Genomic DNA, 14,342 nt, shown 5'->3' with positions numbered 1-14,342 from the left:
TCTCGGACGTCAAAGAATGATGCAATTGTCTAGTAGCAAAAGAGGTCAAAGTTGTAAGGACAAAGGCCACAACTGGACATATAGGTAACAACTGAATTGAGGCAGATGGAGTATTTACAAATACTCATATAAATTAACAAGACTCATTTAAATCACTTTTTGTCCAAAGCAAGTCATCTTGAGGGTCATTTTCACAATGCTTCGGTTGATGTAACCTCTGACCGTCTTCAGGTGTATCTTGTTGAACTCGGGAATGTTGCTGTTGAATTCGGGAATTCAGGAAAACCATAAGGACCTGTGGTGCACGGACGCTCCAATCACGTAAGGGCTAGCAAGGAGAACTTGGCACTGCATCCCAGTCACTATAGTATATTGAACACCAAAATAAAATTGGAGTAAAAGAAATTGTTTTTATGATAATTCACATGCCATCCAATATCAGAAAGATGTTATCACAGCATCTTCAAGTTGAGTGTGAATTGCCAGTGAATTAAGGAACCAACATAAGAAAAGATATATATCTATTTGTCATTAAGGGACATTTTGTCAGACTGGAAATAGGAAATACTTAAAAGAACTGTCCATGTTTATTTTACTATGACTAGCATGTGAAAGTGACCTGTTTATTGTATATGTTTAAACACATGCAATGCATTCATAATGAGTATGTAATGCTCTCAACACAAGAAGTATGAAAATTTGATCACACAGACTCATTTACAAATACTCATATTAAATTAACAAGAATCATTCAAATCACTTCTTGTCTACAGCAAGTCAGTATTTTCTTATATGCTACACATTGATGTTTGTTCATATTATTTGGATTCATCAGACTACTGTTCTCATCTTGAGTGTTATTTTCACGTTTTGGTCGATGTAACCTCTGACCTTCTTCAGGTGTATCTTGTTGAATAGGAAATTCGGGAAATCCACAAGGATCTGTGGCACACTGGTTGGAGTACTTGGAAAAAAAAACAATCGTAAAAGTGATATTTGACTGGAGATTGAAGGTTCAATTCTCAGTGTAGGGGACCGAAAAATACAATTGCGAATTACTTAGGACCGCTATCCAGTCATGGCTGATGGAACAAGAGCATGCTGCCCTTGTGAAGTAAATAAAGAGTTCTGTTCGAAATTCCGTTTAAATTCCAGAGTTTGACAAAAACATTTCCGAGTTCAACAAGATACACCTGGATAAGGTTGGAGGTTACATCAACTGAAATGTTGTGGAAATGACACTCAAGATGAAATCAGTAGACCGAAGAATCTAAATGATACAAATAACCAATCCTCATCTAAAAAATTCAGAAACATAATATCGATGTTTGTTTGCAATTTTTATTCTTGTCTGTTTAAACCATAAACTCGGTCAACAAGCTTTCCATCCCTGTGTCTGTAGAGACTCTGTTCACAGTATATTGAAACTTCTGCAGGTTAGTACAGTCCGCAGCAACCAAAACTTTTGTTAGGGTTTGAGATTTTTCCCATAACAAAGTTCCAAAGAAACTTTCTTTTGGGACAACCTTTATTGGTCGCAGCTACATATTGCTTTACATCAACAAAAGTTGTGTTATTTGTACATTATTCATTACACATCTATCTCTCTATTTGTTTGCCCTGGCAATACATGCATTTCAATTGTATTTGGGACAATCAACATAGTCTTTTAAGGTAGATTTTACATTTGTAATTTTCAGCAATTTATGTATAATATTCACGTATCCTTTTTATGTTTATCGTTGTCAAACTGTCTAAGAAATGAAAGTATATATGCAAATCCAACTGTTTCTTAATCATTACCTTTTTCATCATTTTATTCTGAGCTTTTGTTATCCACAATAACACGACACAAACAACACGGTAATCTAAACATGTGATCACTACTAAGGTTTAGAAGCCTATCTCAAATTTGCTTGGCTCGATTCATTCTTCTCTGCACTCTCTTTCTCATAAACATAATGTTTTTAGTTTCTTCAATAATTACTATTATGGTATTATTCTTCAGAATTGTCTGATTTATTCTTCAGTTCCTTTGTTCCAGCATGTCTGACTCATTGGTTTAGTGGACTTCATTAATTCACTGTTAAAGTATGGTGTTGAAATAAATCTTTCTATTCCAGTAACTTCTATCCAAAAACTGCAGCTTGTGGAACTCTCTTCCTGCAAACTGTTTTCATCCTATCTATAGCCTAAGAGTTTTTCAGACTAAGATCAATAGGCATCTTCTGTCTTTGTGCTAACCATCTTTCATTCTTTTTAGCTCCTTACATCAAGTAACTTTATGCCTTGTCTGGAGCGATTTCCATGTAAAAAAAAAAAATCTTTGTTGTAAATAGACAGGTATACCACTAGCATTATCAACCCATCATTTAAGCAGAAATCCTGACATAAAAACACAAGAATCGTCAGACTAGTTCTTACAACAATTTCGTTTTTTTCCATTAAGACAAGATTTATTTCTATGTAAAACTGATGTTATTTGTGAATTCAACTTTGGAGTCAGATTAACCTTCTATACAGCCATTATTTTTTAAACTTATCAAGGCTCAAAGGCCACTCGAGAATAAGGGTTAATGAATGCAAGGTGGTGGTGTAATAATCGTTAATGGTGTAAATTGGGTAGAATTTAAGTTTTTATGAGGATGGTTCAACAAGTGCTTGTTTACATTGAATGTGAAGGCTACCATGTTGTATTCAACCTGGAAGCAGGACAGCAGAACAGTGTTCTACAGACGGGCAGTTTTGGGAAAGAAGCTTTGTTCATGTAATCTGCGTTTAGATATAGACACAGTTAAGGAGTCAGAGAAATTGTATATAGTCATCATAGCTAGTCAAGTGTTTTTTGTGAAAGGTTATCAAGGGGGAACTATAGATTGGAGTTCAGTTTACTATAATTATGATTTAGAATGGATATCATATATCCTTCATCATAAAGTAAAAATAGGATATCAAATATTCTTTATTTTCATTGTATAATTGAATAAATATGAGGCATAAAACTTACAGAAGTTTTCTTTTGCTTCGACATCGCCTCTATCATGGTTGGATCCTGAGTATCATCATCTGACTCTATAACAGAAAAATAAATAAAAAGTAAGTTTTATTTACATGAAGTCATAACACTAATAAAAATGTGTCCAGTTAGAACACCGGATGAAAAATTTGATTTCATATATATATATGTTAGAGAATGGATTGAGAAAGAGAGGGAGGTGTGTAAATTATATTGTAGACACGTTTACAGGAAGTGAGGGTCAGCTGATCGGATGCATGTGAGTCACATGATCAGGTTAGCTGAATTGAGGGATTGGTTTTAGACATAGAAGGCGACGGACGGCTTAACAGTCATTCCCTCCACTTCACTGGGGGGGGGGGCGCTGATGTGTACCACGCAAGCCAGAGATTCACGTCCATCCTTCTGCGGTCAACATCTGGAAAGTGAATAAAAAACTATAAAACCAATTCATCGTTTGGATTGAATAAATCTTTGTTTCAAAACAGGTACCAGTCTCCCTCCAAGACATGAGATGAATTCAGGTGAACCAACACTGACGACGCATAAAAGTATGTTCGAAAAATACATGCACCACACACACACACACACACACACACATACACACACAACGGCATATGAACAAATAGACTGGACCACTAGACGATCACACAACGTTCCCCCTTATTAGATAAATATACAACAAATACAATTTTGGTGCTCGTGGACCAGTCCACCCATACAAGGGTGGGTGTGGAATATATATATATATATATATATATATATATATATATATATATATATATATATATTATTGGAATGTTAAATTAAGTATAACACTTAGTAAAAAAAAAAAAGTAGGTTATAGTCAGCTAACATATTTCCTGATTTTTTGCAGAGTGCTACCAGAAGGTAAATCAGTCCCTGTGTTTTTATTATGTATTGGATGCATTTTTGTTTTATGATGTTTGAAATTTTGTTATTTGATTTCAATAATTTCATTTTTTACTTTGATTTTAATAATCTTATTTTTATACTTTTATGAACATTAATTTATTATATAAATTCAAATAAAAACCTTTTATTTTTAAAATTAAAAAAAAAAATCATTTTTATAATTTTAGAAACATATTTCTTATAAAATTTCAAATAAAATAACTTTTATATTTTTAATTTTTCTTGTCTCAGTTTAAGATGCATAAATGCTAAATGGACTTTTAATGGAAATGATTCCTCATTTATTAACATATAATGAAAACAACATAAAACTACATTAAATGTCTAAACAGATCATGTTCATCCATGGCCGCAATTGTTATAACAAAATAATACAGATGCTAACGGATTGAATCAAAATGTAGGAATGTTGGAAGTGAAAAATGAAGTCAGTTTAAATTTTCGGTATCATTTTAAACCTCGGTCCTTCGGATGACAAATATTGAAAAATTGACCAAAAACATTTATTCCTTCACCCTCGACTCGGCAGTTTTGTACATGGAGCAGGTCTTTTTTGCATTGACATATTTTCAAAGTCGTTGTCTCCTTTCAATTGACTACGTTTAATTTCAATGTTCTTCACTTCCACTTGCGCGATGGAGACATTGACTAAGACATTACATTTTTTTCACTTTCTTTTCCTCTTTCGCGCTACGGGTTTGAGCCTGCCTACTACCACTTTTTTTTCACTTTTTTTTTTGTTACTTTTAACCTCCATACAACTGGACAAAGCCAGGAACCCCCGCAATTTTTTTTTAACACCTCTCCACCTAAACTACCTACTGTGGTTGTGACCCCCCCCCCACCTCTCCAACCTCCACTACTACCACTTTTTTCTTTTAACACTTCTCTCCACCCATGATGCCTACTAGGGTTCCTTACTAGACCACCTCTTCACACCCGGGCAATGCCGGATACCCCCTGCTTGTATAATATAAAATATAGATGCATTGCAAAAGTAATTAAATCAAAAAATTTATATAGAAATGTTTAAAGTGAAAAACAAAGTCAGTTCAAATGTTTAAAATACACGCTTCATAGTTTACAAGGTAAGAAGAACAATTCTATCAGATTTAATGAGGAAAAAGATTGTAGAGAGCAAAATATAATAGTTATTGATATGTCCCGCAAAAGGGATCTAGAAGTGTAAGCCATGTTTAGTTTCAGAACAGTTTCCGATGGGTCGTTGTTCCACACAAGTCCTGATAGGTGACTGGTTTGCAGTAGACAGTTCCACAGAGCAAAATATTCTTACCGTGTCGAGACAGAAAAAAACATGTGAAATTGCTCCAGAAAAGGTTTAATATTTATCGAGCAATTCTGATTTCTGATTGGTTGGTAGCAGAACGTGAATTAATTTGATTCGTCAGTTCCTAGCAGCATCGTTTATAAATAGAATCCTCCGACCGTGTGGGATCATACCCCGGTATAACTCCAAAATATTGTAACAAGGGATTTATATCATTTGAATAACTGAGTGAGCTTTACTACAGTTTCAAGTAATAACTTGGTAAGTTGCCTTACTGAACGAATATTAGTGGTCAAAGATGGTATTCCAAGTGTGAGGCTTGCATACCTTTTGACGTCTGTTCGTAGGTGGCTTACCAGTTGGTATTTCTGGTTTAACTAACCAAACATAATTTCGTAAGGAAACAAGAGCCAGATGTACTCATATTGATTACATTAGGTTGGTTTTTTTTTTGTCTTTTATTGCATAATTAAGTAATTTAGTAAAATTAATACTAAACTCCCATTACAATTGTTAAAATTTTGATTAAATCTCTGAAACAAGTGAAGCATGCATTGTCCCCCGTGAGTGCACAGTGAACGAGGCATAAAAAAAATGACTAAGTTCAACATTTAGCCACAAAAAGTCCCCAGAGGACGTCAAATCCTGGTGAAAATGAACAAACAGTGCAGTTTTAGGCCTTAACACATGTAAATTTGACTTCTGCCACATGCAAAAAAAGAAATGATTGAGTCCATCATTTTCCCCAACTCCACCCATTTAGTCCCAAAAGTCCACAAGGCCTTAACATATTTTAAATTTTGGACAAATATGGTAAAATAGTCTCAAAAATGGAGTGTTTTTACTAGCCCTAAGAGAGCTCCTGGGACACACCCAAGAGTTATCGCGAAGTATAGACAAAGAAAATTATATAGAAATCAGTTAGTTACAACTTTTCAGAAACTTTTATAAAAATCCAAGGCATCGATTTTTTAAGCACAAAAGTGTTAATTTTAATCATTTTAACCTGAAAGGTAGGGGGGGGGGGGCAATCAGAGTTTTCCCTGAAAATCCGTTCTGTTATTTTTTTATTCATATCATGTTTAATGTTTGTGCAAAATTTTTAAAAATTCAAAGGCATAGTTATTGAAAAAAGTGCAGACAGACGAACGAACGAACAAGGGTGAATTTAAAGGTCCACCTTCCTTTTGTCATGTGACTAAAAAATATGAACAATAATGTAAACAAACACTAATTTCTAATTAAAATCCTTTTATCATAATTTCAACTATAATTTGTAGAGAGCAAAGCATAATAGTTATTCATTATCATTTTATTTCATATTTTAGTAATTTATTATCAATTGATACCAAACTAAACACTTAATAAGTTTAGGTAGTTGTATATTTCATAAGAAACTAAATAAGATTTTTGTGATTAAAGGGAGATAATTCTATTATGTTTCAAATCAATTTTAAAATAGTAAAATCTATGTTGTTAGAGAAACAAAAGAAAAGTTCATATATCTGGTAGGTGAAATATATGTAAAACTAGACACATGTGAAAATATGTTTATGATGAAATTCAACATGTAAGTTTGTTTAATCAAAGCAGATTGTCTTGCGGTCAGAAAGAAAGATAAATGAAGAAGTCATGTGTAAGTACAACAGATCACATCTAAATACTATCCATGTTAAAATATTTAGACATATAATGTGTGCAGACAGGATGGAAAAATGTTTAAAATTAGGAAAAATCATCAGCAAGAAAAGTAGAGATAGACAGAAAACAAAGTTCACGGACAGTCTCAACAAGATCACGAAATGTACAACTATAAATCTCATTAGAAGGTTCGAATGCAGAAGAGACTGGAGAGATAGGATTATCGATATCTACAAAAATAGACCAGATAGAAGAAGAAGAAGAAGAAGAAGAAGAAGAAGAAGAAGAAGAAGAAGAAGATAGGTTGAGGTTATAGTCAGCTAACAACCTTCCTAATTTCTGGCATGGCTGCTACCAGACGCGATGACAAAGCAAATCATTTTCTTTCACTTTTATTGTTCTTCAGTATTTCTATTGTGAAGCGATTTATTGAAATAAAATAGAATTATCGAAAATCATACAATAAAAATTAACAAAATTATAAAAAGATAAAAATAACACAATTAGTCTTTATTTGTACTTTTAATAACAAAATAAAAAAACATAAGTCTTTATTTTATTTGAAATTTCATGAAAAATATGTTTATGAAATTATAAAAATAAAAGTTGTTTTTTTTTAATTTTAAAACTAAAAGTTTTTATTTGAATTTATATAATAAACATACATTTATGAAAGTATAAAAGTAAAATTATTGAAATCAAGATAACAAAATAATTTATTGAAATCAAAATAATAAATAATTTATAGGCATGAGAGAAAAAAAGTAAAGGAACTGATTTGCCTTGTCATCACTACCGGTAACGCTATGCCGGAAATTAGGAAGTACGTTAGCTGACTATAACCGAGGTTGATGTGTGGTGTAAATTTCAGGGATAGGAAGGCGTAAGAAGAGTTGCGGAATAGATACCACATTTCCAACATAGTTGAAGTTTTCCGCCAGAATAGACTGAGGTGGTACGAATATGTCGAAAAAATGGATAATGCAAATCGAGTCAGCAGATGTAGGTTTATTGAGATTAATGAGAGAGAGGAAGGGGTAGACCATGTACAAAATGGAGTCAACTAGGGAAGTTGAGATTACGACTAGACCTTGCACAAGATCTAGAGGCCTGAAGAAGAGCCCTCAGACAAAACCGTCCAACCCATGCTATCATGGAAACAGATGTTTAATGATGATGAGGATGATTATTTACTCATCATTTTCTGAGTAAACGACCAAATGAAAGATTAAATAAAACGAATGATTTTAAGATCGCTAGTCAAACATTAAGCAAAAATTTCCTAAGCAGATAAACGATCTATTTCTCACCTTCTGACAAGCTGAGCGTTGGAGAATCAGGAATTGTGGTTCGTGGAGGTTTATGCTCCGGGGATGATTCCATATAGCTGAAATAAAACAATGTTGCAAAGACTTAAGATTTGGCAGAAAAACTATGATATTGTCTTTATAATGAATTTGGTATGAAAATCAAATCACATGGTATCTCTATCTATCTATCTATCTATCTGCTATTATATAAAAGAAACTTTGTCTGTGTGCGTGTGTGTGTGTGTGTGTATTTGTTTCCTATGGACTTGGAAACAGCTGGGCTGATTTTTTTTTTTTAATTTCACACAAAGGTACTTGAAGTGCCTGGAAGTGTTCTTGCATAGGTTTTGTATAGGAATGTCTGATAAGTATCGAAAATCGATAATCAAAAAAATTTGATTAAAGAAATGAAGTCTAATTTTGATCAAAGTTAACACTTTTATAAAGCCTAAAAATCACAAGTTTCTTTGAGAAGTTTTCTCATCGCACAAACAGAAAGACTTAGCATATAAAATCAACTGTAGGTTCTTTTATAAGACAGGGGAACATTCAAGATGGATGTTTCTTTTTAGAGCACAATTGAACCATGATACTTGACTTTTGTATGTTTAACTTTAATTCAAGTGATTATGTAAAAATAATTTCATAAAATCAAGTTGGTTCTTTGATGATCATGTTCAAAATAAATATTTCTGTTTAGAGCACACTTGAACCATAATACTTGAGTTTTAGATTTGAAAATTTTATTCAAGCCATTATATATAAAAATAATTTTATAGAATCAACAGTGGATTCTTTACAGTGCAATACAGATTACAATGTATTGTGGACTAAGTCACTGCAGGAAGGCATGTGAAGCTTCCTCTCAATGTACCATGGTGGGTTCTTAACTAAAGCAGGCAATCAATCGATTTGATTAAAAAATGAGTGATTTCAATGAAAATAAAAGCATAGGAGGGTGGAAAATTTGTTGATCCTCATTCAATCCCAGACAACGTCGGATTTTCCTGCAAGTCATGTGCATAAAGTTGTGTTATTTATTGTACTAACAGTGAGATTAAAATGCTCTTTTCAAATTCACAAGAAAAAACAGACACATCTTTCTGATATACTGATTAGATATATGCAATTTACATCACAAAGTTAACTAATTTGCATACTAATTTGCAATAGGACATTATATGAATTAATTCTATTTCTGAATTTTTGAAATGAGCATTGATAGTTTGGTTCTTGTACAGAATTTCCCCTTTCTTAAAAAATAAAAAAAATAAAGAGAAATCTATATGATGTATGGACTCGTAACAAAAGATCAACAACAGCAGGAGCGAGTTGTAGTATCTGTTCTGATGCTGCACTAAATCTTTCCTGTCCTTGATCAGTGAAGAAGACTTAGACTTATGCAATTTTACCTGGCTGGATTTCTCCCACATTAAAAACCAACCATGTGTTTAATTCTGCCCTCGTGGGGAGGCAAGTAAATAGGAATAATACTGTTGTTAAACTCGCATTAGAAATCACAGGAAGTTACTGATGATGAGATGGACAGACAGCCTGCATAAAGATATCTGTAAGCCTTCGTTCAGATTAAGTCTGTGTTTATATCAAGTGAAGACAAAAATCCATCATTTTAGACCTTAGCGTAACTCGGGATTAACACATAAGAAAAAGGAGATAAGTTAGGATTTTACTTACTTCAGTTCATCTGCTGTATCTGGAACAAATATAGACTTCTGGTAAAAGTGTGAGGACTCTATGAGAGTTGATGGAGCAGATACTTTCGGATTCAGCTCTGGAAACAACAGACAGCAATATATGAAAGAAATTAGTAAATTTGTGCTATCGAAATCATCATCATCATAATATTTAGTTTCAATTTTGTTTTACATGTTGGCATATTTTGGACAGTTTTAAGAATGATTTTTTTTTCTCGTTTTCATCCGAAACAAGCCAAACATGCGGGGTTCCCCTCCACAAGAGAAAAATTTACTTTCACCATGACTAATGTTTGTGCAAATTTTTTTTTAAAAATCCAAAGCGTGGTTATTGAGAAAGTGTGAACAAATGAATGGATGAACTACTTGGGGTCAATTTCACCCCTATAATTCCCCCTAAGGGAGCAACCAGAGTTATCCCAGAAAATCCGTTCTGGCTAAAATTTACTTTCACCATGACTAATGATTGTACCAAATTTTTTAAAAATCCAAGGTGTGGTCATTGAAAAAAGCGTGAACAAACTAACAGACAAACGAGAGTGAATTACTAGGCCCAATTCCTCCTTTGTTGGGGGACCAACAAAACATACTGACACTTGGAACATAAGAAGCTACTAATTCGGATCATGTCTAGCAGAGGATTGAGAAGAGTTGAGCAGCGCGATGTCTTTTCACATTACATTTAAACTTTTGCAGGTTAATACAGTCAGGGAAGCTGGAAAGAAGGAGAGAATTCCAAAGTCCAGCAGTCCAAGGGAAGAAACTATTAGAGTAGAAGGCTTTCCGACATCTCGGGACCTCAACATTATAGAGGTGGGTGTTTGGATTTTACTGCTTGTTAGGTTAGTCTGTAGTTGACTTTCAAATGAACTTATCTCTACCCAAGTCTTTATCAATCCCTCAGATCCATTTTTATTACTTCCTCCCATTTTTTGCTTAGTTTTCCTGTGAACTAACCTTGTTGCTTCAGCTGCTCCACATCTATTAACCCAAGCACTCTCATCCATTCTTTCAATGTGACCAAACCAACAAAGTACCTGTTCAGCATACACATCTCCTGCCTCTTCTCATACTGTTCAGATTTAATCTTCTTATATCATCAGAACTAAGCCGCCTTTAAGACTCACGTTACACATCCATTGTATCACTTTCATATCATTTCTCTTCATACAACGCAAGTGCTCAACCCTCACTGGCCAGGCAAAATCTTTATAAAGCCTCTATACATCCATTTACATTGCCACCACATCTGGACTAGTGCGTGAACTGTTAGTCTCTCTCTTTCTCTCTTGGGCAAGGTACAAAAAAAAGAGTTTCTAACCCAATAGGTACCACACTGTCTAACAAGCTCCAATCCCTGTCTTATCGGTACAATGTTGCATCCTTGTTTTTATTTTACAAACACTTACATAGAATGTGCTCCGATGAACTTACTGTAGATGTACACTCTCAATGTAAATAAATATAACAAATCTGACTAGCCACAAAATCTAACCCTTTCACTGTAGAGGTCCCAAAATAATTTATTAACATAATGTGTATTTTTTTTATTTATTTATTTTTCTTTTTCAGAAAATAATATTTTCAAATTATGAAAACATTTCTTAGGAATTAGAATTCCATATCAGGGCAAACAAAACGTTTTCTGTTATACAGACTTGTTATTGTATAAAAATATTTCAAACTTGAAGAAAACACAAGTATTTGTTTTTTTCATTTAATATTTTACTATTAACAATCGCTTGTTATTCATCTTGAATTTTGTTTTAAACTAGTGCTTGTATATTTTTATCTTCGAATCATGATCAGACTTTCCATTTTGAAAACAACATGAACAAAACAACCAGTGCTGTCTTCATCATTTAATTTATTGTTATCATCATCACCTTCCTCTAACCTATTCTTCACCATCATCATCACCACCCTCCTCTATCCTAGTCATCACCACCATCATCACCTTCCTCTAACCTATTCTTCATTATCATTGTCACCACCACCACCACCACCTTCCTCTAACCTAGTCATCATCACCATCATCGTCATCATCACCACCATCATCACATTCCTCTAACCTATTCTTCACCATCATCATCACCATCACCACCACCACCTTCCTCTAACCTAGTCATCATCACCATCATCGTCATCATCACGACCACCATCACATTCCTCTAACCTATTCTTCACCATCATCATCACCACCACCACCACCACCTTCCTCTAACCTAGTCATCATCACCACCATCATCACATTCCTCTAACCTATTCTTCGTCATTATCATCATTATTTGATTACTCTTTATAATCACTATCGTCAATGTAGTCTAGCTTGGTTTTATCATAATTATTACAATAATTATCATTGACTCTACTATCATCTCCATCATTCAATTTATTTTCATAATAATTATTAATACAGAACAATTTATTATCATCATCATCATCATTGTTGTTGTAAAGACGCCCACTAATTAACATAGGCAGGTGAGTGAGATATATAAAGGTATCAATCACCAATACCGGAGGAGTTCTGCAACGACCGCTAAATAGGCAAGACGCCTATGCTGCCTCCAGTAAGACATGCAACATGCCACCTGTCGGAATATCTCCAACTGAAGTATATCTGAAGACATGTAAATATGTATATAACTTTTCTTCCTAATGTACCACGGCGCCTCCGCGTAGAGGTTGTTGTTGTTGTTCTTCGGTCGAGTGGTCAGCGTTGATCGTCTTTGGCGTTGACTCGTCGACAATCGTCCACCGGTCTGCCTTCGCTGTCCGCACGCAGGTTCCAGACAGCTCGAGTTCCTCCGGTGAAGTGACCATACAATGCCCCACCCCACGTTGTGTTCTTTTAAGTGTAAGGCAGCGACGTTTCACACCTGCAAGGAAAAAGGTTAAACACACGGACGACCGGAGACGCTGGCACAAAAGTAAAATAAAACAGAACGCTGTTTTATATATGTAGATAATAAAAGAAATCTTTATCCTGTGTTTTTTTCCAAGTTCAAATAACTGCACAGTCGAACGAAGGGAGTGAGTGTGTAATTGGTAATATGGCGACTCGGCTGGGTTCCGATCTCAAGGCAGCTGGTCTTTGGAAAAATGATCGGCAACGATTAGGATGGTAAATTCGTTTCTCAATCTAACCGACCGGGAGGCTGGCTGACCAGTTCGAAAGTGCGCGCAGATCCATAAAACGGGGTGTTTAAATAATAAAACCTTGCTTGGCAATTCCTTTCAAATGTCATTTTCTTGCCAAATTACATTACTCAAGGCTCTTATCGTATAAATCTGCTTAGGTAACCAAAACTCTCGGTACGGAGGGGAATTCCCTCTTAATGGTTATTTGCGTCATAACTCGAGGGGCGGTCCCCTCACCTCCAACTACCGTGGAGTCGATCCTCTTACTATTCCCAGTGACGTATGCTAGGGGCTGGTCCTGATTCTCCAACCACCTTGGAATTAATCCTCTCACTATTCCCAGTGACGTCACCCTGGCGTTTCTCTACTTCTTCACCTTAGATCCTCGGATATGTGGGTGAACGGCGGGGTCTATATTAATACTAATTAATATTTCTTTATCTATTTCCGCAAGGAAATACAGTTTCTCCAAACAACATTATTCAGTGGCCGACATGTGGCCATTACCTGTCAACACGCGTCGGCTTATTGTAACTTCTGGCCGACAATCTTTTCCCAAAATATCTTTCTCAAAACAACATTGTCGCAATGGCTCTTCTCCGGGCCATTAATTATATCAACACGGGAACATATGTCCCAGGAAAACGGAAAAAAAAAGTCCCTTTTTCAAAACAGTCATTATCTATAACTTTGGCCAACTCAGCATCTGTCTCGTCAAATTCTATTTCCTCGGTCATCCATCTCAACTTCTTATCAATACGGGAACATACGTCCCAGGAAAAACGAAAGTCTTTTCAAACAGTCATTATCTATGAATTTGGCTAATTCAGCATTTGTCTCGTCAAATTCTTTTTCCTCGGCCATTCATTTCAAATTCTTATCTTATTTTATTTACCCAGGATCGGCAATGGCTACCGCCATCCAAATCTGTTCTGTACCTAGTAACCCAGCCAAGTACTTACGGTCTGTTAACTCTTTCAGACCAGAGTCCTATCCTAATATTGTCACACTAATATATTATTGTTATACCTTTACTTTCGTGTTCTTGTTAATTATTTATGCAGACACAACAATCATCATCATCATCATTGTACTTGTTATTGTCACCATTTTCAACATCTTCACATTCACTGTCGTCGCTATAATTATCATCGCCGTCACCATCAAGTAATTTATTTTGATAACCATTACCGTCGTCGCTATAACCATCATCATCGTCATCTCCTCCATTATTTGATGTATTTTTGCTATCATCAACTGCAGTGTCATCTAGCTTATCTTTGTCAGCATCA

General features: G+C 34.8%; 1 protein-coding gene across 6 annotated transcripts in view; it reads right to left on the bottom strand.

Moving 5' to 3' along the window:
- The window catches only part of LOC145284860 (uncharacterized), a 172,066-nt gene that overhangs the window by 118,927 nt on the left and 38,797 nt on the right, over positions 1 to 14,342 (bottom strand). For all 6 annotated transcript variants that reach the window (XM_080133860.1, XM_080133859.1, XM_080133861.1 and 3 more), the window contains 3 exons: positions 9,887 to 9,983; positions 8,192 to 8,268; positions 3,008 to 3,072 (listed from right to left, as the gene is read on the bottom strand). In XM_080133860.1, the coding sequence (XP_079989986.1) occupies positions 3,008 to 3,072; positions 8,192 to 8,268; positions 9,887 to 9,983 (239 nt within the window). The remainder of the gene's footprint in view (positions 1 to 3,007; positions 3,073 to 8,191; positions 8,269 to 9,886; positions 9,984 to 14,342) is intronic.

This window comes from Euprymna scolopes, chromosome 9 (assembly GCF_053919585.1).
Source record: "Euprymna scolopes isolate OS-2025 chromosome 9, ASM5391958v1, whole genome shotgun sequence".
Lineage (NCBI taxonomy): Eukaryota > Metazoa > Mollusca > Cephalopoda > Sepiida > Sepiolidae > Euprymna > Euprymna scolopes.
The sequence above is the reverse complement of the archived record's forward strand: the minus strand, read 5'-3'. Positions and strand labels throughout refer to the sequence as shown.